The 23308-nt window shown below is 47.3% G+C and overlaps 1 protein-coding gene across 2 annotated transcripts in view; it reads left to right on the forward strand.

The window, feature by feature from the left end:
- prkcbb (protein kinase C, beta b) overlaps window positions 1-23308 on the forward strand; it is a 54002-nt gene that overhangs the window by 16368 nt on the left and 14326 nt on the right. For both annotated transcript variants that reach the window (XM_029836201.1, XM_029836200.1), the window contains exons 4-15: window positions 3837-3948; window positions 4164-4292; window positions 8036-8192; window positions 8685-8819; window positions 11291-11387; window positions 14722-14865; window positions 18272-18445; window positions 19451-19542; window positions 20504-20566; window positions 20782-20920; window positions 21226-21306; window positions 21518-21625. In XM_029836201.1, coding sequence (XP_029692061.1) covers window positions 3837-3948; window positions 4164-4292; window positions 8036-8192; window positions 8685-8819; window positions 11291-11387; window positions 14722-14865; window positions 18272-18445; window positions 19451-19542; window positions 20504-20566; window positions 20782-20920; window positions 21226-21306; window positions 21518-21625 — 1431 coding nt within the window. The remainder of the gene's footprint in view (window positions 1-3836; window positions 3949-4163; window positions 4293-8035; window positions 8193-8684; window positions 8820-11290; window positions 11388-14721; window positions 14866-18271; window positions 18446-19450; window positions 19543-20503; window positions 20567-20781; window positions 20921-21225; window positions 21307-21517; window positions 21626-23308) is intronic.

Here is a 23308-nt window from a genome sequence, read left to right on the forward strand (position 1 = left end):
GACGGTGGTGGTGGAGGGGGCGTCGACATCTGGGTCACAGTCGAGTCGCCGCCACCCTCGTCATGCGGCGACGTTTCTCTCTCGGATGCGCTTGACTGGCTGCAGAATTTGAACATTGAGCGCTCGATGAACGACCGAATCCTTCTGCCCGGTGACTGAATTCCCATGAAGCAAAGCATTATGGGAAAAAAAATGACTTGTGGAGTTTCAGTGTTTGAGGGCTCCCTGCTCTTCACTCTTACTCCCAGCACCGCTGCTTTGCGGGTGAACAGCTGTGTGCCGTAACAGGAAGTGCCTCGGAGGGGTGCTTTTACCCTCATCTCATCACCCCCATCTCAAGCCGGCGCAAAGAAATAAGTTGATTCTCTACTTGGGCCCGATGAGCCCGGTTCTCTTCTTGTTCTCTTTTTCTTCCCCCTCTCAAAAAGAGGGGTTTCTCTGGGTTCCTCGTCTTCTGGAGTGGGATTTCAAAGTGCACTCAGTGAGCCGCCTCCGGAGGAAGCGCCGCTTGACTTCCTGTGGTGTGCTTTCCATAGCTTTAGCTATAGTTTAACCCCCCACAGCCTTTCCTCACGGCTTCCACAACAACCTGGCTTCTGTCAGAATTTTAGGGAAGTTAGGACCTTTTTACTGCCACGGTTCATACTAATGGTAACCAGGTCTCCACCTCGGTGGTACGTTTGGGGTTAGTTTAGCACTTTCTTTAGAAATGAGTGTAAACTGCCGCAACAGGAACCGCCCACGGGGTTTCCTTTCATTTTAACAGTACTCGTCATTTTGGCTGGAAATAGTTGCTTAATTAAATGTGGTTTTCGAGCTCTCAAGGCTGCTGCGGCCTCCAGGAGACGTTCATCCTACTGTGAAACGCTGGCCTAGTCGCGTAAACATGGCCGCTGCTTCCAAACATGTGGACGGACGTGATGTAAACCTAAAAAATACACCAGGTCTTATTGGCCGATCGGTTCAGAAATCAGCATGTTGAGGTTGAGCGCTCACGCCTCAGAAGCTTCCGTGTTCTGAGGCAGAGAGACGTTAATGCGTGCTGGAGCCGCGGGTTACTGGGAAATGTTCCCAGTTCGAGATCGTTTCTATATCTGGACCCTTTTTACTAGAACAAACCCCAACGTCGCTCCGCCTCGTCCTAGCTTGCGCAGGAGCAGCACGTTTCTATATTTGGCACACGTTTAACTCGGCTTCACCTGAACTCTTCTGCTGCCGTCTCTCTCCTTTATCTATTCTGTACATCCTCTATTTAAATGCCACTCCACCCGGGGGGGCCCTGCTCTTAATTACGGGGCCCTCGCCACCTACGCCGTGTCATTTCCTTAATGGGTTCACGCTCTTCTGACCCGCACGGCGGGGAGGAACCCAGGTATTTCCGTCCCAAAGTCGACGCTACGCAGAGGCGCAAGTGTAACTTGGCGAGCGTAATTAGTCGCCTCGCGCGATCGATCCTCAAGGGAAATCAGGGCAGATCGGCGTTTTCAGCCGGTTTGAGCTTAACTGCGCCTCTTTCAGGGGATCCATTTGTCAAACAGTTTAATCACAACAGCAAACGAGTGTGTGGGCATCCTGTTTAAGATTCAGCCGCGCTCCTCTGCCAGAGGAAAATAAGGCCGCCCTCTGGTCTGCTGTTCCTCAGGATTATGGAAAGCTTTCTTGCTTCCCTTCTTCTCTAAGAAAAGGCTGAATGCTGGAATGATTACGGAGGAGGCAGGGCTTTGACGATCAAGGCGTGACTTCGGGAATATTCTCCGCATAAAACAGGCAAATGAATGACGCCCGTGTGCTGAACACCTCACATTAACCCAGAATTTCCTGGATTACCTGAATTTTCCCTTTTAATTTCAAGAGTTTTATCTTCATTTAATGAACTATGAGCAGAACAGGTTCATTATTAGAGCTGTAGAAATCTTAAATATGTATCCAGTTACTTTTGGTGTCACAACTGCAGCTTCCTGTCCCGGTCACATGATTGTCACCTGATCACCACGCCAGAATGTTTCGTTTATGGTGCTCAGGGACTTAAGGATAAGGGTGAGCTCAGGACGTTCCAAGCGCTGCACACGCCCAGATTATCCCTCTGTTGGGAATGTTTCTAAGGCTACTGGGACACCTCCACATCAGGGAGGAACATCGGGCCTTTTGAGATGATTCCGCGGATCACCTGATCCCGATTCACGGCAGCTGATCCTTTGCGATTCGGAGCGACGCTGTATCATCAATAGTGTGCCGTCACGGTCTGCATCCCGCAGCTCCCAGCTCACCTCCGTCTCTTCCTCGCTGTGTGTCCACTCAATATGTTTAAAAGAAGAAGTCAATTATAGATCTGGGTTAATAGAATGGGTTCCCAGCGGGGGAGGTCGAGGGATGAGATCTTCTAATGAAGCCCACATTTCCCACGATCCACTAATGGTATCGTCTGTGTGTGTGTGTGTGTGTGTGTGTGTGCTTCTAGTCCAAGAAATTAAAATAAGCCATGTAAACCTCTCAGTAAGACACGATCACAGTTGATTCCCAGAAAAGTTTGGGAATCTTCAATTGTTTTAGTGACAGATTTGTAAATTTATTTGACTATTTGACAAAATTCCGACTTTCCTTCGAGGGAACTAATTAATATCGACAAAGTGACACAGGTTGTGATTTGCACGCATCATTCTCTCACTTTCTTTGCGTTAATCACTCGTTCTTTACTATTAATACCCGTTTGCGTTGGGGATTTTGCCCGATAAACCCCAACGGGTTTAAGAGCGTTATGAGCCTGAGGGACGACAGGAGAAAACCAGCACGTTTGTGTCATTGACCAAGACACTAAATCACCTCTGGGACGCAGTTTTGCCATTAGTATTTATTTTTTTAATCCTTGTTTTTTGGATAAGGTACCAAAGATTCAACAGTACAGTATTTATTTGTTAATCAGCAGGGCTGTTCCTGTCACTTTAAATAAAAACTTTACTGCCAGTTAAGCCGGAGAAAAAAAAGTGTTATTTGTAACAACGAGCAACAAGTAATATAATTGATAAATAAGTCATAAAGATTCACTAAAGCACGCGCGGAGCAAAGACAGCCAATCAAAACAGTCAGAGCGGACCGGCGCACTCCTGCCGGTCAGCCTGTCAATCAGGCGGCGTCAAGAGCGACATGAGCGGATGCACATGATGGACGTCTTTGTTTGCTGAGTGATGCTGCTGGCAGAGACAATAATGGACATCAGTGTGTTAAAGTCAAACAAAAGATGGAGAATTAATGGAAGGACAGAACGACTGCATGTGTGTGTGTGTGTGTGTGTGTGTGTGTGTGTGTGGGGTGAGGAATGGAGAGTCATCTTTTTGGCAGATACCAGCAGATCTGTGACCAGTAACACAACATATGCCACACACTGCGTTCGGTTCTTCCCAGGACACCACAGCGCTGAACCATCTGGTTCACAAGAGGGTCAGAAATGAGCGGGCAGAGTATGAAAAATAACGTTTGGAGTGTGAAAAGCAAACAGACGACTTCCTAATGGTGCTCAGAGAAAGGGTCGGGGTCCTCTTTAGAAAATGACTGGTAAATGTTGCAGGCCTCCGTCCTTTTGTGTGTTTTGGGTGGTTTCATTTAATGAGATGAGGTTATAAATCGCCCATGATATGAGATAACAGGTCATGAGGCTGAACCAGAGTTCCTGGTTTATACAGGCTCCATTAACGAGGATCCAGATGCTGATGTGTGTCTCCGCCTGCTCCAGATCCACACATGGATTAATGCGTTAATAACGCTGTATACATGAGGCGTGCAGTGATGTCATGCAGTCATGGCGACGATCAACCAAGAATCCTTGTCTTGTTTCCTTTCAGGACCCGAGGGCGAAGCACAAGTTTAAGATTCACACCTACTCCAGCCCGACCTTCTGCGACCACTGTGGCTCTCTGCTCTACGGCCTCATACACCAGGGCATGAGATGTGAACGTATGAGCCTCGTCACTCTGGCACTGAATGATATAACGGAGAAAGTTTGATGAGACCCACCATATCTCTCTCTCTCTCTCTCTCTCTCTCTCTCTCTCTCTCTCTCTCTCTCTCTCTCTCTCTCTCTCTCTCTCTCTCTCTCTCTCTCTCTCTCTCTCTCTCTCTCTCTCTCTCTCTCTCTCTCTCTCTCTCTCTCTCTCTACGTGCCTCTCCAGACTGTATGATGAACATCCATAAGCGCTGCGTGGCCAACGTGCCCAGCCTGTGTGGGACAGACCACACAGAGAGGAGAGGTCGCATGTACATCACCGCTGAGGTCAAGACTAACGTCCTCACTGTTACCAGTAAGTTGAGGTTTTTTTGGTCACAAACACTCCATCCAACCCACGCAGCTTTCAGCCCAACGCTGCAAACACGCTCCTGGGTCAGAATACCAGTCAAATGTCTCCCCCTGCTGGTGAAAATCTTGGTGGAACTCTTCGGACTCATTTGTAATTGGATTATTAGTTTAAATACAATTTCGCCATGTTTGTTTGTTTGTTTGTTTGTTTGTTTAACCTTCTCTGGTTGTCTTTCTTTCTGGTCACTCAAGATGTCACTCCAAAATCCCTGAAAATTAAGTTTTGATATTTGCTTACTCGTAAAGGAGAAGTTTTTAATTGAAAAACAGCCTCTATTGCCACTAAAAACAAACCTACGCGCAAGAATAATGGTCTAACAATTCATCGCAAAATTTGTTGAAAAGTTCTGTGAAAATCTTTTTAACTTTATAGCCCTATTTTTAAAAAATGTTGTTTTTTTATTTATTACAATACATACATTACATATGTATTACAATACATATATACATTGGTAGATTACCATAGTGGAAAAACATCAATTAGAACTCAATTAGAAGCTCAACTCGTAACAATATTCATTCTTGAGTATTCATTCATTCCCTTTCTCTAATCTCTCCAAATATATCTTATAACTTAAATAAAGTCATCTTGACCATTAGTTACCATCTTAACTGCTGGATTATATACATTTGCAGCTCACATTTCTTTCCTGAAACTGCAAATTTAGTTTAACCGAATAAATTGTTAATACTTGCAATTCTCGTTAGTGTCGCTAGATGGTAGCAGAGACCATTCCTGGTGGATGATATTTCTACATGTTAAGGTAAATTTCCCATTGACTGGTCTTTCTCTGTGGTTCACAAGATTCCACACTGATCACAAGATTTACTGCCAGAAACAATAAGTGAGCAGTGTTACACCACAGTGATACCACTGCAAGAGTGCTACTGCAGGATTAACATGTAATTCAAATAAAACAGCTGAATGACAGAAACTTACTCATCATTAACTCTGCAGTCTGTGATGAAATGTAATTAAATTTAGGATTGAAAGTGATAGCAATGCAACACATACAGAATGTACGGAACATATTATGTTGCCATATTCGTATTACAAACTTGTAAAACCAATGCTGGCTTCTGTCATTTGCCAGAGTGTGTTATTTATGTCAATGTGAAAGCAGGTTTGAATAGTGGTGGGTGATGACAGTTTGCACAAACACAATAGCTCTCAAAAGGCCGCGCTTCTTCCATCTTCCAATCATTTATTTCAGAGAATTAAAGTTTATGGAGGACGGAAGCTGTAGTACTCCGTGTTGTCCACAGGGGTCAGTGTGGTTCCAACATTTAATACAGCAAGTTTCCATTCGGAAATATTCCTCAGAATAAATGTAGCCAGAGCTTTTGAAAATGTCTGCCTCACTAACAAATCGGTGCATCTGTGCTGAGGATTTAATAACTGCAATTGACATGGGTGTAAAGGGATCCTTATTGATCTCTGAGGGGGTCACCTTCATTGACAGAACGGTGCTCAGGGTCAGTGGCAGAGCGGTGCCCGAGAACGCGGAGGATCACCATCTGCTGTAAGTCAGAGATGCAGCAGCAGGGAAAATGCAGTGAGGTAATGGACCGGTCCTGCACTGGCGGCCGCGGTTTAAATAAGTGGATAACTGCTCATTAACCATCAGATGGACTCTCATGGAAGGTCACACTCTGCAGCAGATAATTCATTCTGAATAGTGGCAACAGGACCTGGGAGACATTTCTAAATTCCACTTGTGTTCTGAGGTGGTTTGAATGAGCCATGTAGACATTGCAGGTACCTCAGGCTTGGGTTACACTGTAGATGACTCTGGCTCTTTGTGTTTTGGCTCCAAGGAGAAGCAGAAACATGTAAAAACAATTCTGCATGACCCATTAAAATCTCATAAATGCTTGTTCCCAAAGAAGGGAAACAACGGCTTGGTGCATTTCAATGAGCCATAATAGTCTCTACAGCTTTATTGGTAATGAGATACTCTTTCGAATTAATTTCGCTCCCCGTGTATTAGAATACAAATTTATATTATACATGATCTGAAAATTGATCGGATGCTCCTTCGAGGCGCTTTCATGTTTCCATCTGGTGCGTTTTGAAATAAAATCCAGTCAGCAGGAACCGGTTGGCCGACTGCAGCAACAAACGCGGTCCGGTCCCCTCAGATACAGTGTTTCACCTTTGGAGGTGTAACCGTGCCAGGTTCCATTACAGCGTCAAAACATCTGTACATGTTAAAACAGCGTTTATCGCCTCTGGCACGAACGCCGATCTCAAGGAAATGTCTTTGGCATCACTGCAACGACCCCAACGCACGTGCACACATCAACACGCAGGCCCATCTTTTACACACGGGAAAGGAGCTAAGCCTCCTCGCAGCCCCCCCAACAGCTTCACCTAAACTAGAATCATCTAATATTTATGGACCTGCCCCGCCGAGAGTTGGATGCCGGCTGCACGCCTGCGCTGTGGTTAACCTCTGGCAGTTTAGAGCGGCATTTACGTGTGTCACATATGCATCTGTGTCACGTTTATGGGCTGCGGCGAAAACAGGGACCTTCCATAATTTAGCAAAACGCGGCAGAGCCTGGTGTTTGGGGGTCTTTCTAGGAAGCTCGTCCTGCTACAAGTGAGCTCATTTCCTGTGTGTCACTGACCCGCTGAGTTCAGATGAATTCATGCACTTTTAGGCTTCTGTGCTTGGGGGTGGATTTTTGTGCAGAGGGGAAGGTCAGATCAGGTTTTAAGTGTTCCTAAAAGGTGATGAATAATTAATCTCACCTCAGTGGCGGAGGGAGGGCTGAACCGGTGTGTGCCGATGGGCAACAACTGCCACACTGGCTCATGAATCACACTGGGCTGGGTGTGCATGTGCGCCTGTGTGTGTGTGTGTGTGTGTGTGTGTGTGTGTGTGTGGTCCTGATTTGACAATTCAATCCAATTGTTTGAGCAAATTTGAAGCCCCATAAATGTCACAGTGAGGCAAATATTTAAGAGTGTTTCGACTGAGTGTAAATTTGTTAAGCTTTAAGTCAAGGTTAAGGTTGTAGGTTAGGCTATACAAAGACACTGTGTGTGTGTGTTTGTGTGTACGTGTGTGTATGTGTGTATGTGTGTGTCTGTGTGTGTGTCTGTGTGTGTGTGTCTGTGTGTGTGTGTCTGTGTGTGTGTCAGGGAGCACCATACTCTGGTAATTGAGTGTGACCTCCCAACTTCACCAGCAACAGTAATTGCACACACACACACACACGCACACACACAGAGGGGGCTTTACACCAGTGGAATACAATTACAGCCCCGACTACAGGCAGTTACAAAAGAAGGATTAGTGTTGGAAATGGCAACCTTCGTCTGTCTAAATGGCCATTATAGACAGATCTGGCAACCTCAGTATTGGGTATTTGTCTTTATGTGTGTGTGTGTTTATGCAGACACGGGGTCCCAGCTTGAGTATTAAACTCATTGTGTGAATAAGTGGGGACGGTTTTTTGGGCTCCATGACCAAGTTGATGTCAGGACTCACCTGTAATGTTGCCTGTAGGATCACGTAATCTGCTCACACACAGACAGAAATCGAATCGATCTTTTTTCCTCATGCATATGATTAAAATAGGTTGGGATCGTATTAAGTTTTCACTCCCGGAGGATCAGAGAGTCCATGTTGCTGCTGCCTGATGTTTCCCTCTCGTGATCTCTGTCTTTCCCTGCAGTTAAAGAGGGCCGGAATCTGGTTCCTATGGACCCCAATGGTCTATCTGACCCTTATGTGAAGCTGAAGCTGATCCCAGACCCCCGGAGTGAGAGCAAACAGAAGACAAAGACCATCAAGTGCTGCCTCAACCCGACCTGGAACGAGACCTTTAAATTGTGAGACCAAATTCAGTGTTTTTTCGATTATTTAATCAATTTATCTCCCAGTCTGGGTTCCCACCGTAGGTCTTCCTGGTATATCTGTGTATCTGTGTTTTTGATCTGCCACTCTGTGTTTTAAGGGGAATTAATTTACCGCTGCCTTTCCAGACCTCTGGCGCTCCGATAAAAACATCTGGCTCATTTGATGAATAAAACCTTGCTTTTGGTGGTTTTCTGCATTCGCCTCCAATTACATTCTTAATGAGCTTCCTCGCAGTTTGTTTGCAGGGAGGCAGATTTGCATTTCCAAGCATCTGGATGCAGATGTTCACTTTGAAAAGACCCCCTTTTGTAGTTTGCACGCAGCTGTGGCATCATAAGGCCACGTTCCCAACGTTCAATCGAAAGCACAAAAACACAGATCTCTCTCTGGTATACCTTGAAAACAGGACAAAAGGCTTAGATACCGGTGAGCATCGTGTTTACACACCTTTGTGTCTCCGTCAGCCACCTGAAGGAGTACGACAAGGATCGCCGTCTGTCTGTGGAGGTGTGGGACTGGGACCTGACCAGTCGCAATGACTTCATGGGGTCGCTGTCATTTGGGATCTCGGAGCTGCAGAAGCAAGGCGTAGACGGATGGTGAGATGGATGGATGGATGATGGGTGGGTGGGTGGGTGGATGGATGGATGGATGATGGGTGGGTAGGTGGATGGATGGATGGATGGATGGATGGATGGATGGATGGATGATGGGTGGGTAGGTGGATGGATGGATGGATGGATGGATGGATGGATGATGGATGGGTGGGTAGGTGGATGGATGGATGGATGGATGGATGGATGGATGGATGGATGATGGATGGGTGGGTGGGTGGATGGATGGATGATGGATGGATGGATGGACGGATGGATGGATGGATGGGTGGGTGGGTGGATGGATGGATGGATGATGGGTGGGTAGGTGGATGGATGGATGGATGGATGGATGATGGATGGGTGGGTGGGTGGGTGGATGGATGGATGATGGATGGATGGATGAATGGATGGGTTGGTGGGTGGGTAGGTGGGTGGATGGATGGATGGACGGACGGGTGGATGGACGGACGGACGGACGGACGGACGGACAGGTGGATGGATGGATGGATGGATGGATGGATGGGTGGATGGATGGATGGATGGGTGGGTGGATGGATGGATGGATGGATGGATGGATGGATGGATGGATGGATGGGTGGATGGATGGGTGGGTGGGTGGGTGGATGGATGGATGGATGGATGGATGGATGGATGGATGGATGGATGGATGGATGGATGGATGGATGGGTGGATGGATGGATGGATGGGTGGATGGATGGATGGATGGATGGATGGATGGATGGGTGGATGGATGGATGGATGGGTGGATGGGTGGGTGGGTGGGTGGATGGATGGAGGGATGGATGGATGGGTGGATGGATGGATGGATGGGTGGATGGGTGGGTGGGTGGGTGGATGGATGGATGGGTGATGTGCGAGGCAGCCCAGGTAGAGGAAGAGAGGCGGTGAAGGTGACCTTGTTCATTACTGAACTGCTGGAGAAATACTTTAGCGAGTGCCAAAACGTCTCTCCTTTATCTCTCCGCCCTCCCTCCCTTCGTTCCTCTTGTTCGGCACTTATATCTCTCTATCTTCCCCTCTCTTTTTGCTGATGGTGCTCTGTCAGGGTTTTTAATGAGATGCCAGCATTTGAGGTGGAATGGTGGAGGTGCAAGAGAGAGAGAGAGACAGACGGAAACAGAGAGAGAGAGAAAGATGCCAAAAAAAAAAGACTGGTGTTCAAAGCCGAGCGATCCTGCACGAGTGTGTTTTCTGTGAGCGGCTCCACAGCTTCAGCGCTGCAGGCAGCAGCGGCCAGAGGGAGGAACAGAGAGAACCAGCCACATGAGCACGGAGGTTTAAAGCTTCCCTTACATTTATGGTCCTCTGTGGGAAAAGGTGCCCTAAAGTCCTCATTTGGTTCTGTTGCTAATTTGATATAAAGTTAAATGTTCCTCGATGAGGTGGAACCCTGTTAATATCCAAATAAGCCGCCTTAACATCCAGAACTGCTGCAGGATCCTGGTGTTCTTTAAACTTCTGTTTATTACTATTGATCACCCTGGACAGAGTAGGGGCAGCATAGCACGTGTCTGTCATAACGAATCCGGTTGGCAGCTTATTCAACATGAAAAATCCTTTTCTTCCACCGTATGATACTTCTCAGGGGTGAGGTTTTGCCATCACAGCGCCCCCAATGGCAGAAGCATGACATCACACTTCCAGTGCCACCTCCAACCTCCAGGATCATGGTTGATAGGGAGAGTTTTTAACATCACGGCCCAGCTGTGTCCAAGATCCCAGTTTCCTTCATAAATACTGGGAAGGACAGGAAACCATCTGGATTGTCGGCCTTGTTAGACTGGGCCAATGACCCCAGCATTGACCTGTTAGCCTTATTTAAAATCAGCCAACACCGCCGCCCGTCAAAATCTGGTGCTACGGCAACATTACCCCCTCAGCTGCAAGCTTTTAGAAGAGCCATGAGAATGAAACGGCAACAAAATATAGTTAGAAGGACCCCCCCCCATCTCTGCACGCGCACACTGTCGCGATTAAAATGGGTTTTTCTAGCAGAACCTTTGAGATAAACGTTCTGAACTGCAGAAGCCACAAAAATCCGGCAAGATTACAGCTAAATAATAAAGTAGGATCAAGAGTGTCAAAGTAAAACCTGAGATCTGCGCCGTGGAAGCATAAACACCCGTCATAATGCTGTTTATCGGGAATATAATGACGACGCTGGAAGTATGAGGTCGTGGCATCAGTTGTAATAAGGTCAATGTGAAACATATATAGTATCGATTCTATTAAATGATAAGCGTCTCGGCTGTGTTTCATTGGCCGCCTCAGTCTGGCTTTGCTGGATCGCTGTGAAGGAGACCGAATTACTAAATAATCAGCCGTTTATTTTCTTGGTGACTCGAAATCGATGCCTGAAGTTTAAGCGGCGTCGGCTAACGGCCCGTGGTAAAGCCCTAAATTGCATAAACTAATTGGAAATTGATTTGACTGGAAATATTCTTTGTCTCCAGGTTTAAACTGCTCTCCCAGGAAGAAGGCGAGTACTTCAACGTCCCCGTTCCTCCGGAGGGGGAGGAGGGCAACGAGGAGCTACGGCAGAAGTTTGAGGTTCGTGCGCGGCCCGTGTGTCCTTGCATGTGTTCTCAGATGTGTCGGCGTGCTCGTGAATGTGCACACTGCGTCTGTGTGTGGTCCTGAATGAGAGGCTCTCTGGGAGAGCTGTTAGCTGTTGGCAGGCACACTTATACTACCATCCGCTCTGGCATACTGCAGGTCCAGACCTGTGTGTGTGTGTGTGTGTGTGTGTGTGTGTATGTGGCTGACCAGCAGGCCCACTCATTAGCACATTTGGCAGTAGAAAGGGTAACCCTAATTTGTGCATTTCCTCTTTCCCCCCCCCCCAACTTCTCCTTTTGTGCTGCCAACATTAAGCTATAAAACCAACCCGGGAACTTGATTAGCATCTGGGTTTTCACCTCCCATCCACCCCTGTTTTGGGTTAGCTTACTTTAGCCGTAGTGGAGGAAGAGAAAACCACAGCTCGGTCCGCAGATTAACAATAAATGCACCACCCAGGACCGATAACTCTCAGCAATATTTCATTTTGTTTGTTCCCTCATATATAAAAGCCGCATATCGTTTTCCAGGAGGTTCAGGTCAGCGATGGTATAAGCTAATATTTGAAAATGTTTGCTTTCCAATGAGTTCCAAGCGAGAGAGTTTCTATTGAAAGAGATAAAATGATGATTACATTTCTTGGCTGGTTAGTTTGCACCATTTTGCAATTCCTTCCACGCAAAGCCGATCCTTTGTGTGGGCCACAAGCAACCCTTATATCAGTTATTTTACAGACTAATGGATAAAGTTAGCATTACTAACTCCTAAAACACATGTTAAAACCATCTAGAATATGACGGCCTCCCTCTCCTCAATCATGAAAACCTTTCTCCTGATTTCAGCTTTTGTCCCAAATATCTTGACTGAACCTCCTCCTCCTGACACAAGTCTAGCCCCCCACATCAGTTTGTTTTTCAGAGCTTAATTCATCCCATTAAACCCAGCAAAACATGACTGACGGCTGATACCTGAACCCTCTATGGTGACTTTGCCCATTTGTCCTTATTTTAATGATCAGCCATCATCCCTGCCCCAGGTGAACTTGCTCCCTAAATGATCTAAATAACAATATTTTCTTTCTTTCATTACTTCCCCTCCTTCACTGCTCCCTCACTCCCTCTGTTTTTGCCTGCAGTCACCTTCAGTCCTGCCTCTGTGTCTGTTTTTCCCTTCTCTTCTTCTCATCAAGGTCATGGTCTTCAGATGATTACTGAGACGCTGTCTCGAGGGGGGAGCACACACACACACAAACACACACACACACACACACACACGCACATACACACAGACAGCACATTTTGGCACTGCTAGCTTTGTGAGGGCTTTTATGACCATATCATATTCCCCAGCTCCTCCACCTAACCCTAACCATCCCAACTAACCTGCTAACCCTGACACTAACCAACACCCAAGTCTAACCTCAACTTTAAAACGACTTATTAACCCTCCAACAGTTCTTTGTAGTTGTGAGGACCAGCCATGTCTTCAATTCCTAAAAATGTCCTCACTTTGCTACTAGGATAAGTACTTTGGTACTCAATATGTAGCTAGTATGGGAATGCACACACACACACACGCACACACACACACACCTTGATCTGACTCCAATCATGAACCTGTCAGAGTCGTGGGGAAAAGAGAAATAGCCCAGACGCCAGGCAAACATACATGTCGGAAGTCCCAGTAATAAATAATGCACGTCACACATCTGCTCAAAGCTTGGGAACATTTACTGGGAATTTTCGAAAACACACGACATCTTGAAAAATGCTTTTTACGTGTACTTTAGGCTGGTTTATAAGAGTAGAATCCTGATATGATAAACCTGTCCTCACAGGTGGGGCCAAACAGCTCTTTGGGTCCAAACCTTTAACGCTTGGGAACACATTCATTTGTATGAAACGTTCCACAGCTTCTGCTGCTGGAACCCTCTGCTTTGCATTATTCACGCCGCTGCCTCCCCAGCGCCATCTACGATTCGCCACCTCCACTTATCTTACATGAACAAACTCATAGTAACGGGCTAATCAGAAGAAGCGGCGTCGGAACATCGGACGACTCATTTTCAATTACAAATCGCTCTCAAAAGGTTCCTTTTAGGAGGAGTTAGACAATTAAGATGCATTTATGCTGATGTGTCAAATTTTGGTTTGCAGACAGCAACATTAATTACTGAAGTCTCCAGAGTTGCTCTCAAATACCTATTTCTGCTCTGTGTGTGTGTGTGTGTGTGTGTGTGTGTGAGTCAGAGACATGGAGACAGAGAGAGACAACAGATGGAGACAGATAGAGCCTTTTATCCATTGATGAGCCGGGGAGAGTGCAGGTTGCAGCACTTGCGGGGGGGGGGACAGAACATGCAGTGAGCAGCGGAGCGCTCCGATGTTTCATTCTGACAATTTCGGGGACACGGTGGCAGAGAAATGACGTGAGAGAGCAGCGAGCCGCCACACGGATCAGCGGTTTGAGATAAGACGCCTCTCTGGGAGAGCACAGACATTAGGCGCGTCTTAAGAACAAGCTTCAAATTAAAGCCCGATTGAACAAAGCGGAGTGAGATTATAATTAGATTTTGAGATTAGTTTCGCACGAGGGGGGACGGGACGGCGAGGTGAGGCGGAGCACAGGCGAGAGGGCTGAACCAGAAAGTTGGGAAAGGACTGCAGACCGAAGGGCGAGGCGTCAGTGGGGAAGCCGAAGTGGCGGCGGCGAATAAAGTGAGCGTTAGAGTGGTTGAAGGGCAGAAGCAGAGGAAGCGAAGGTCTTGATTGAACAGGTTCATGCGGAGAACATGCTTGTTACAGGAAGGCGTCACGTATAAAGTGCCAGGAAATGAAATAAAAGGGGCCCAGAAAGCTGGACGTGTCCTTTCTTGATTCATCCAATTCCCCACATTTTAAGAATCTCTATCTCTGTGGAAGCTCTCGGCATGAATGACATCTGGTGACGCCGTGTTATTGGTTTAATGGGGCTTGTTTTAAAATGCAGGGTTCTTTGTTTTTTCCTTTGATCTTTGTGCTTTCACAATAAGGGAGAAGCACATAAGATTTGCTGTTTGTCTGTCGTCACAGTCACTGACTGACTACAGTTGGCTTAAATGGATGTTTCCAGGTGTGTTTTCTGGGCTTTTTTGCAATTTTCCCAAACTTTGATCATCCCAAATCCCCCTGAGGGTCACAAAAGACCCAACAACTTTATCTTCATTGTCGTTGCTGTTCACACTGGCACGCTTGAATTTATTACTGTTTCCCTGTTTTCACCTGAGCCGTTCGTGTGTTTGACGTTTGTCTGTAACACGCTCGCCTGTTTTCTCCTCCTCACCCAGAGGGCCAAGATCGGCCCAGGCAAGAACGCCGACGGTAAATCGGCCAACGCCGCGTCCCGGTTCGACTCCAACGGCAACCAAGATCGCATGAAGTTGGCTGACTTCAACTTCCTGATGGTGCTCGGCAAGGGCAGTTTTGGCAAGGTGAGCTCCCAGGCTGGGTGTGTGTGTGTGTGTGTGTGTGTGTGTGTGTGTGCGTGTGTGTGTGTGTGGCTTTCCCGCGAATGCACGTGCCGTCCTGGAAGCTAGCACCTTGTTCCGAGATGACCGCTATTCCCATTTACTGCTTTAACGGAAGACGAGCAGCATTAATTTTGACGGATGCACACATGGCAACAGAAAAATGGAGGCAGGCACATACTTAAACCTGCTTAGTGATGCTCTAATTAAGTGCTGTGTTCAACGCCTGTAGGAATCTCTGCGTGCTTGTGTCCAGACTACAAACAGAACAGAACAGATGGGGGCCACGAGATAACAGAGATGGGGGGATTAAAGGACACTCAGGTAGACATGTGGACGACCGAAAGAGAGGGAAGAGGAGAATGATGTGACAAGTGGAAATAATGATGAAAGGGAGAGGCAGAGACAGAGATGTGAGAGCGTGACGGAGGGGTCAACCCGATGAATGAGAGGGGTAAAAACGTCAGGTTGAATGAAAAGAGGGAGCGCCAGCGAGGAGGAGGAGCAGGACAGGGACGGATGAAACAGAATAGAAAGATGGGGAGGGGGTGGAGGGAAGGAAAATTAGGTAAACGACGGGTATAGCAGCAGGGGTGGAAGGAGAGAGACCATTGTCTGTGTGGCAGACCTTTATATCGGCAGCCTGTTTCCATGGTAACAGGCATTTAAAGCTACACTGATGCGTCAACGTGGAGCGAGTGAGCCGAGGGTCGATCATTACTGGAAGACCAAAAAAATAAATAAATAACGCATCCACATGAGTACACACCCTCTGCAGGCGCACGTGTCTCGCTGCACACACACAATCACAAAATTACGGCATTTGTGTGATGTGGTTGTCATTTCAGTGCTTCCTGTGTGTGTGTGTGTGTGTGTTTGTGTGTGTGTGGCAGCCTGAGACCTTCAGAGCTGCGTTCTCTGTCTGAGGACATCTGCATCACAATACTGCCTCCAACACACACACACACACACACACACACACAGCTGAATGAGCATGCCTCAGCCTGATCTCTAAAGCCGAGACTCCATGCGCACACGCCACACGTGCGTGCGAGCACAAAACGGAGCAGAAGACAGTCGTACGGCGTTGCATTTGTTCAGCAGTTATTCCCATTGTTATTCTGGGTTGGTGAAATGAAATATTTAATGCAGAGACGCCCGGTTCTTCTTCTGCACATTATAAGGAGTGGCTCCCACGCACACACACATACTCATCCCAGTGACCGTGCACAGCAATTTGCATGTAATCTGTGCTCGTTGTACACGAGATAATTCAGTTTAAGCACACAGTTTACAGAGTAGTGGCACTATAAGGGAGGATTTAATATGCAGCATGCCAGTATGCACCCATGAGAAACAAAGCCGTATATTCGCCCCTTGGTTATTATCCTGAGGAACGTCATCCCCTCGAATGACCGTGAACGTTTCTGGGGTGATGCTGATAATGACGAATGTCCCAGCGTCCGACAGAGCGGCCGGTTCGCTGTGAACGATGCGACCTGATCACCGTTACCAGGCCTCGTAAAAACCGAATCAGTCGCAGAGGACAGCGTTGACTCGTGTCAACACGCTGTTTTTTACGCCACAGCCTCTGTTGCTGTGGACTTTGGTTGATGCCCTACCGTTTACGTCCACTGAGTTTGTCCTTGTGGTGTCGTTAGACCGGCCAGATGGCGCCCTTCGTCTCTGATTAAATGTACATGCGGTCACTGCCTGTGATGAGTCCCCACGTTAATGCTAACCTTAGCCTAAATGCAGTCTTAGAATGAACCCTCAAACAGTCCTTTACATTTACAAAAATGTCCTCGCTCTGCTGGTAAATTGCATAATCTGATCCTACTATGTGGCATGTAGAGAAACACACACACACACACACGCACACACACACACGCACCTCCAAAACTTGCTCCCATCTGTGCTTCATCCTCTGTAGTATCCCGAACTTGATAACCTCTCCCTATTAGCATTTGTGAATATTTATAAGGCATAAACAGCAAATCTGCTGAGTTTTTAAACGCTTACTGCTAAAAAAGAATATATAACGTGGACATAAGGTCACTTTTTCTTAATTTCATGGAAATTTTTGGCAGGAATAATCAGTGCGATGTGTTTCCTTTTGCCTAATTAAGCTGATGTTGATCTTCAGAAACACGGGAGGAGGTGGGCCGGGTTTGGCTTTTTTATTCCCTCAGCAGCCCCCCCCCCCCCTCGGGATGGGTTGGCCTCTCCTGCTTGCCTAGAGGAACGGCGCATTAAACGTCAATTACTCGATCAAACGGCGCAACTTGAGCATTTCAGCTGTTGCAAACGTTTGCAGTCCCGCTGTGTTTTACGGAAATTGTTTTAAGGGATTTTAGAAAAGCTGTGGACGAAACAGCCTTCATCCCAAAAGAACAATTAGACTCAAGGAAACTACAATAAGTGTTCTTCTTTTGCTTGCTAGCATGCAACTAAATAACCTTGCTAACTTTCTGAGAGTTGTCTCGCATTTCCTGGAGTCAGAAATGACCTTAATCCAACGCTAGTTTGCGTGCTCACTTGACGGTTAGCACCTTTCCGGCGTCGAGCTTTTACCCATTTTTATCCATTCGTTTAGAGATGCAGACATTTTGTGCTCCATGACCCTTCCATTCATTCGTTCCTTAGCTACAAAATTACTCTTAAAATATAGAATGGATCGAGTTAATTCCTCCTCTTACATAACAGCCATTTATCGTCTGAACCAAGTTTCCGGGTGGCCATTAGAGAAGAAGGGTCTCCGCCATTTAAACGATGGAGTTGCAGCGTGAGGACGAATGAACAGAAAATCCTTTGCTAAACAAAAGTCGCATTTGTCCATTCTTCACTCGGCGACAGGTTCACTCTGGAGAAATGAACCCCCCCCCTCGCCGGCTGCGTGTCTGCTCCTGTTTGAAACTGCCGGATTCCTTGGAAATAAAATATGATGACGGGCAAGGGCAGAGGCAGAGGAAATTGAGACAGATAGAGGAAGAAGTGATGATTAAAAGTCTGCGGGACGGCGTGTGAGTCTGACATCGGCACGGTGTGTTTAAGTATCATGGAGCCTACGTGCTTCCAGGATTTATGGGTTTTTGATGGCTGCCACTCTCTCTCTGTCATTTCCTCAGTCCTTCTGCCCTTTGCCACCTCCTTCAATCTGCACCGCCTGCTTGATAAATCCCTCTTTCACCCATTCACCCAAGAGAAAGACGTGCGCTCTAATCCCTTCTTCCTCTCTTCCCTGTCTGGAAACCGACCAGTTTGGACCGACCGTTTAACAAATTAAAAGTCGTTTAGGCTCGATTCCCTCGTCAGATCTCCGACTGTTTTCCCTCAGGAGGGCAGAGGTTTACCTTCCGTCTCCCCGTAGGTGATGCTCGCCGAGCGCAAAGGCACGGAGGAGCTGTACGCCGTCAAGATTCTGAAGAAGGACGTCGTGATCCAGGATGACGACGTGGAGTGCACCATGGTGGAGAAGAGGGTGCTGGCGCTGGCCGGGAAACCGCCCTTCCTGACTCAGCTTCACTCCACCTTCCAAACCATGGTGAGGGTCACAATCATACCGCCGGGCGTTCTGAAGTGTGCCGTTTTTTTTTAACCTGTTTGGATAAATTTGGGGTGACAGCGTCTTCAGACTGGATAACCAGCACGTGATAAAGACAGCGTGACTGGAAAACTACAGTCTTCCAAACCTGGTTTTTGACAAGAAGGTAACCGTGGCGAGTCGAGCGGAAGGGCAGAGCTGCGCCGCGGCCGAGTGCCGTAGTCTAAACAGCCGCTGAATTCAGCCTCATCCTTTGACCAATAAACCAAATGGTTCCAACGATGGGTCAAAGGTCGTAGATGTGATGTGACATCATCCCGATGGCGCTGTTAGCGAGCTGGTGAGGGGGTTTGGGCCACTTTTCATTCATTAATAACTGGATCTATTTGACAAAGTGGTGAAAAGGTGAACAAATAGAGCTGACCTTGCACACACACACACACACATATACACACACACACACACACACACACACACACAAACTTGAAGCAAAAATAAGTTAATCCCCTGCAGCAATTCCCAGAGCAAAGGATTCATATACATGGGAATTAAGAAAAACATACAAACACACAGGCCAGCACACACACACACACACACACACACACACATGTGCATTTTAATTACACATTACGTCCACTGAACATCCTCAGTGTGGAAAAGCATAGTCTCTCTCTCTCTGCCTCTCTCTCTCTCTCTCTACCTCTCTCTCTCTAAATCCCCCCGCATGCTGCACCATCTTGGCAATTTTTGTAGATAATGGACAAGAGCGAGGCCTTAAATTGACGTCTGTGTCCCCTCCGCCGAGGGCTGATTGGACTCGGGGGGCAAGAGCCAATCACACGTCGTCCATCACTGCCCACCTGCGCCTGAACACACACACCCCCACCCCCTCCGCCCCCGCTCTGTCCTGAAATCTTGCCGCCATCGCGTTTATCTGTAACCTCCCTCCTGACTTTCGCTGACCTCCCCCCTGCCTCTCCCCCGCGTGCGTGCGTCTGTCCACAGGACCGCCTGTATTTCGTCATGGAGTACATAAATGGCGGAGATCTCATGTACCAGATCCAGCAGGTCGGCAAGTTTAAAGAGCCCCACGCTGTGTGAGTACACACACACACACACACACACACACACACCCTCATGTTCAACACTGCATCATCACACTAAACTCTTGAATTCTCGCACAGCCTCGGGGAGGGAAGTGTTATTGCTTTTCCTGGAGTTTTTGGGTTGATCTCCAAAACTCCAGAGTATAATTGGGGTGGCTGGCCAGATCACCGGCGTCAGCTCAAACTAGCGGGCTGACATATTTGACTTGCGATCTGTGGGGGGAAGCGAGAGCCGCCGAGAGGTGTTGCCCTTCATCCGCTTCCTAGGGAATCAGTCTCCTCGCTCTGACAGGGGGTTTAGACTCCTGAAGGACCAGACGCACACAGCCAGGAAGCCTGGATGCTGCGTTCAGGTGCTTTGATTCTACTCTCCTTTGCATCTGATACTAAGAATTCACACCAGCCGCTGTCTTAGAACCCCGCCGGTTTGTCATTCTGATCACAGATGAAACACCTTCTGTATGTTCTGCCCCGCTCATTCCCGCCTGAGGGCTAATTTCCGCGGGGTGCTGTACTTGACAGCTAAATCGCGGTGGCTCTGCTTGAGGACGGGAGCGCCCCAAGAGGCGGCGGGGCTTCATTCTGAAAACAACTCCTCCTGTGTGGGTAAATGAGCGTCAAAGATTGAGGCGAAACGGAACAAAAATTACACTCCTCTCCTGGGCTAACAGGCAGCTCGTTGATATTAAAGGGAGCAAACTCCGGGAGGACCGGCCGCTGTTACCGCGGCAATATCGGTTAAAAGTCTAACGCGCGGCAGGCAGGCAGGCCTGGTCAGCACGTCCTGACTCCTCCTGTTGATCTTATCAGCTGCTCTCTGGCCTCGAAGAGACAGCGCTGACCTTTACACACACACACACACATACGAGTGTATTATGCCTCCATCTCCTTCCCTTCCTTTCTCCCTGCTCCTCTGTAATGACTGCTTGTGTTTCCGTCCGTGTCCATCCAGATTCTACGCCGCCGAGATCGCCATCGGCCTCTTCTTTCTCCATCAAAAGGGCATCATCTACAGGTAAACTCTGGACACGGCCCTGAACGTGTCGTCCGCGTCCCAGAGAAAGTCAGATGAGGCACCCTTCCCATTAATTCATGGCAGCGTTTTTATTGTTTTCTAAATAAAACCACATTTGCACGCATTCAGACAAAGCACTATTGGTTTATTGATCAGTGATTTAAGGTGGACGGATGAATTAGATGATCTTTTTTGTTCTTTTTTTCCTCCTGCAGGGATCTGAAGCTGGATAACGTGATGTTGGACTGCGAGGGCCACATTAAGATCGCGGATTTCGGCATGTGTAAAGAAAACATGCTGGACGGCATCACCACCAAGACCTTCTGTGGAACCCCGGATTACATCGCTCCCGAGGTAGGCCGGGAGGGATCTTTGATTTAAGATCATAAGATCTCTCTGAGATCTTTGATTCCCTCAGACAATGAAAATCCAAACCAACCAGATCACCTGGAATTCTTTGGGAGGTAGAAAGCTGGTTTAGGAAACACGATGGCTCCAGCTGGAGAGATCATGAGAACTGCTTCCCTTAAGTAGCTCTGAACAGCCGATGATGTTGCGTTTAGTCAGTTTCCATCCGTCCTGCTGCTCTGGAAGCCACCAAGGACAACGTCTCTTTCAAGGACCTCTCAAATCCAGATGTTTTGGGTCTTCCAATACAGATTATTGCCTACCAACCGTATGGGAAGTCGGTGGACTGGTGGGCCTTCGGAGTGCTGCTGTATGAGATGCTGGCCGGACAGGTGTGTCAGCGTTTTGGTGAAACATTCATTTTTTTAATCAAAATAATTAGAAACCACTCATTTGTCGTCACGACTTTAACGTTTGACACCTCGGAATGAAAGACAATTAGATGGAGGTTTTTTGGAGTGCAGCGTTTTGAAATCTTACTTAGAGTGGAGCTTTCTGAGAGCTGAATGATTTAATTTAAACATCCTCTCCTCCTCCGCACAGCCTCCATTTGATGGGGAAGATGAGGATGAATTATTCCAGTCCATCATGGAGCATCATGTCTCTTACCCAAAGTCAATGTCCAAGGAGGCTGTAGCCATCTGTAAAGGGGTGAGTGACACACACACACACACACACACACATTCGCGCGTGTGCACACAGGGAATGAGATAAAGACAGAGAGGGACAGAAAGTGCAGCATGTCCTGTCCAAGGCTCAACCTTGCTCGTTCCTTGCAGTAAAATGTTTGTCTCCTTCTTATTTTCACCTGTTTCTCTCTTTCACATTGCAGGAGGAGGTTATGTCTGGGGTTTTTTTTAGTTGTTTTGGGGGGTAAAGGATGAGGAGAGGAAGACCAATGATCATCAGTATTCAAACATTTACTTAGATTGAAGCCACATCTGCTCTTACCTGTCCTGCTTCCAACTCTCTCTCTAGTAAGAGTACGGTACTCTCTCTCTCTCTCTCTCTCTCTCTCTCTCTCTCTCTCTCTCTCTCTCTCTCTCTCTTTCTTAGTCTCTCTCTCTGTCACAATGTTCTTCTTTTCCTGTCCTCTTTCTGCAGTGTTTATTGGCAGGATGCTGTTTTGCCTTTATTTTTCATTTTTATTTTACATCACCTCATGTGCTGTACGTAGACACACACTCCCCCCCCCCACCCGAATATCACATATACTAAAGCATGAAAGAAAAGACATGAATTAGTCATTTTAGACAGACTTATAAAAAAGGCTTTCGCTCGTTTGCAGTGTAGCTGAATATACGTCTCCAGATATGTCGACATGGTTTCTGTGACATTGTGAAACGTCCTTCTAAATTTAATGATAAATTGATGACACGTACAGTATGTGAGACACACACACGCACACACGCACACACGTGTGCACACGCTGTGTTATGTATTAGTGATGATTACCGGGTTGTAACAGTGTATCTTCAGTGGAGCATGAAAGCTCGCCTTGGTCCACCCCCACAGCTCCCAGTGCTCCCTGCCAGCTCTGGGTTAACTCGCCACATGCGTGCGTGCGTGTTTTGTGTGTGTGTGTGTGTGTGTGTGTGTGTGTGTGTGTGTGTGTGTGTGAGAGGGAGAGAGAGAGCATTTTTCATGTCATTGTTACAAGACATTTCCATTTAATAAAATGTGAAAAGTTCATTTCTGTGTTTTTCCTGCCTGGGACATTTAAATGATAGCGACTTGTCCTGCAGACAGACGCTCGTCCATTTGAATCGACGCCGCTCGTTCTTATTAAGTCCCACGAATTCAAAGTTGTCGCAGATGAGTTTGGTAATCTGATGGAGTTGTTGTCACGGCTGTGTGTAAATCCCGTCGGCAGGATGTGATGAGGCTGTGTTTGACTGTGTGTGTGTGTGTGGGGGGGGGGGGGGGGGTTGCTGATCAGAATGGCGTCCCCCTTTTTTTGCTGCAGTGTAATGTTAGTATCACAGTTGTGTGTGTGTTCTCTTATATGCTACATAATGAGCGCTGGAATACATATTTCACACAGTGAGGATGTGTTGGCTCATAATTTCAAAGGATTCAGGGTTAGGCTGAAGGTCAGAGTTATGGTATGGAGTTGGGAGGTATATCAAGCCAGTAAAAGTCCTTGCAAAGATAGAAGTACTGTGTGTGTGAGAGAGAGAGAGAGAGAGGAGCTGTGGAGACAAAGTAATCCGAGGCATTTCTACTCTTTTGCTTCAGTTAATACGTGCACACTCGGTGCAGCGGTTTGTCACCAGTTCCAGGTTTAATGGCCATTTCTGGGCAGGTTTGTGTGGAGTTCAAGGTGCGTGTGTG

The sequence above is a fragment of the Takifugu rubripes genome, chromosome 5 (genome assembly GCF_901000725.2).
Source record: "Takifugu rubripes chromosome 5, fTakRub1.2, whole genome shotgun sequence".
Classification (NCBI taxonomy): domain Eukaryota; kingdom Metazoa; phylum Chordata; class Actinopteri; order Tetraodontiformes; family Tetraodontidae; genus Takifugu; species Takifugu rubripes.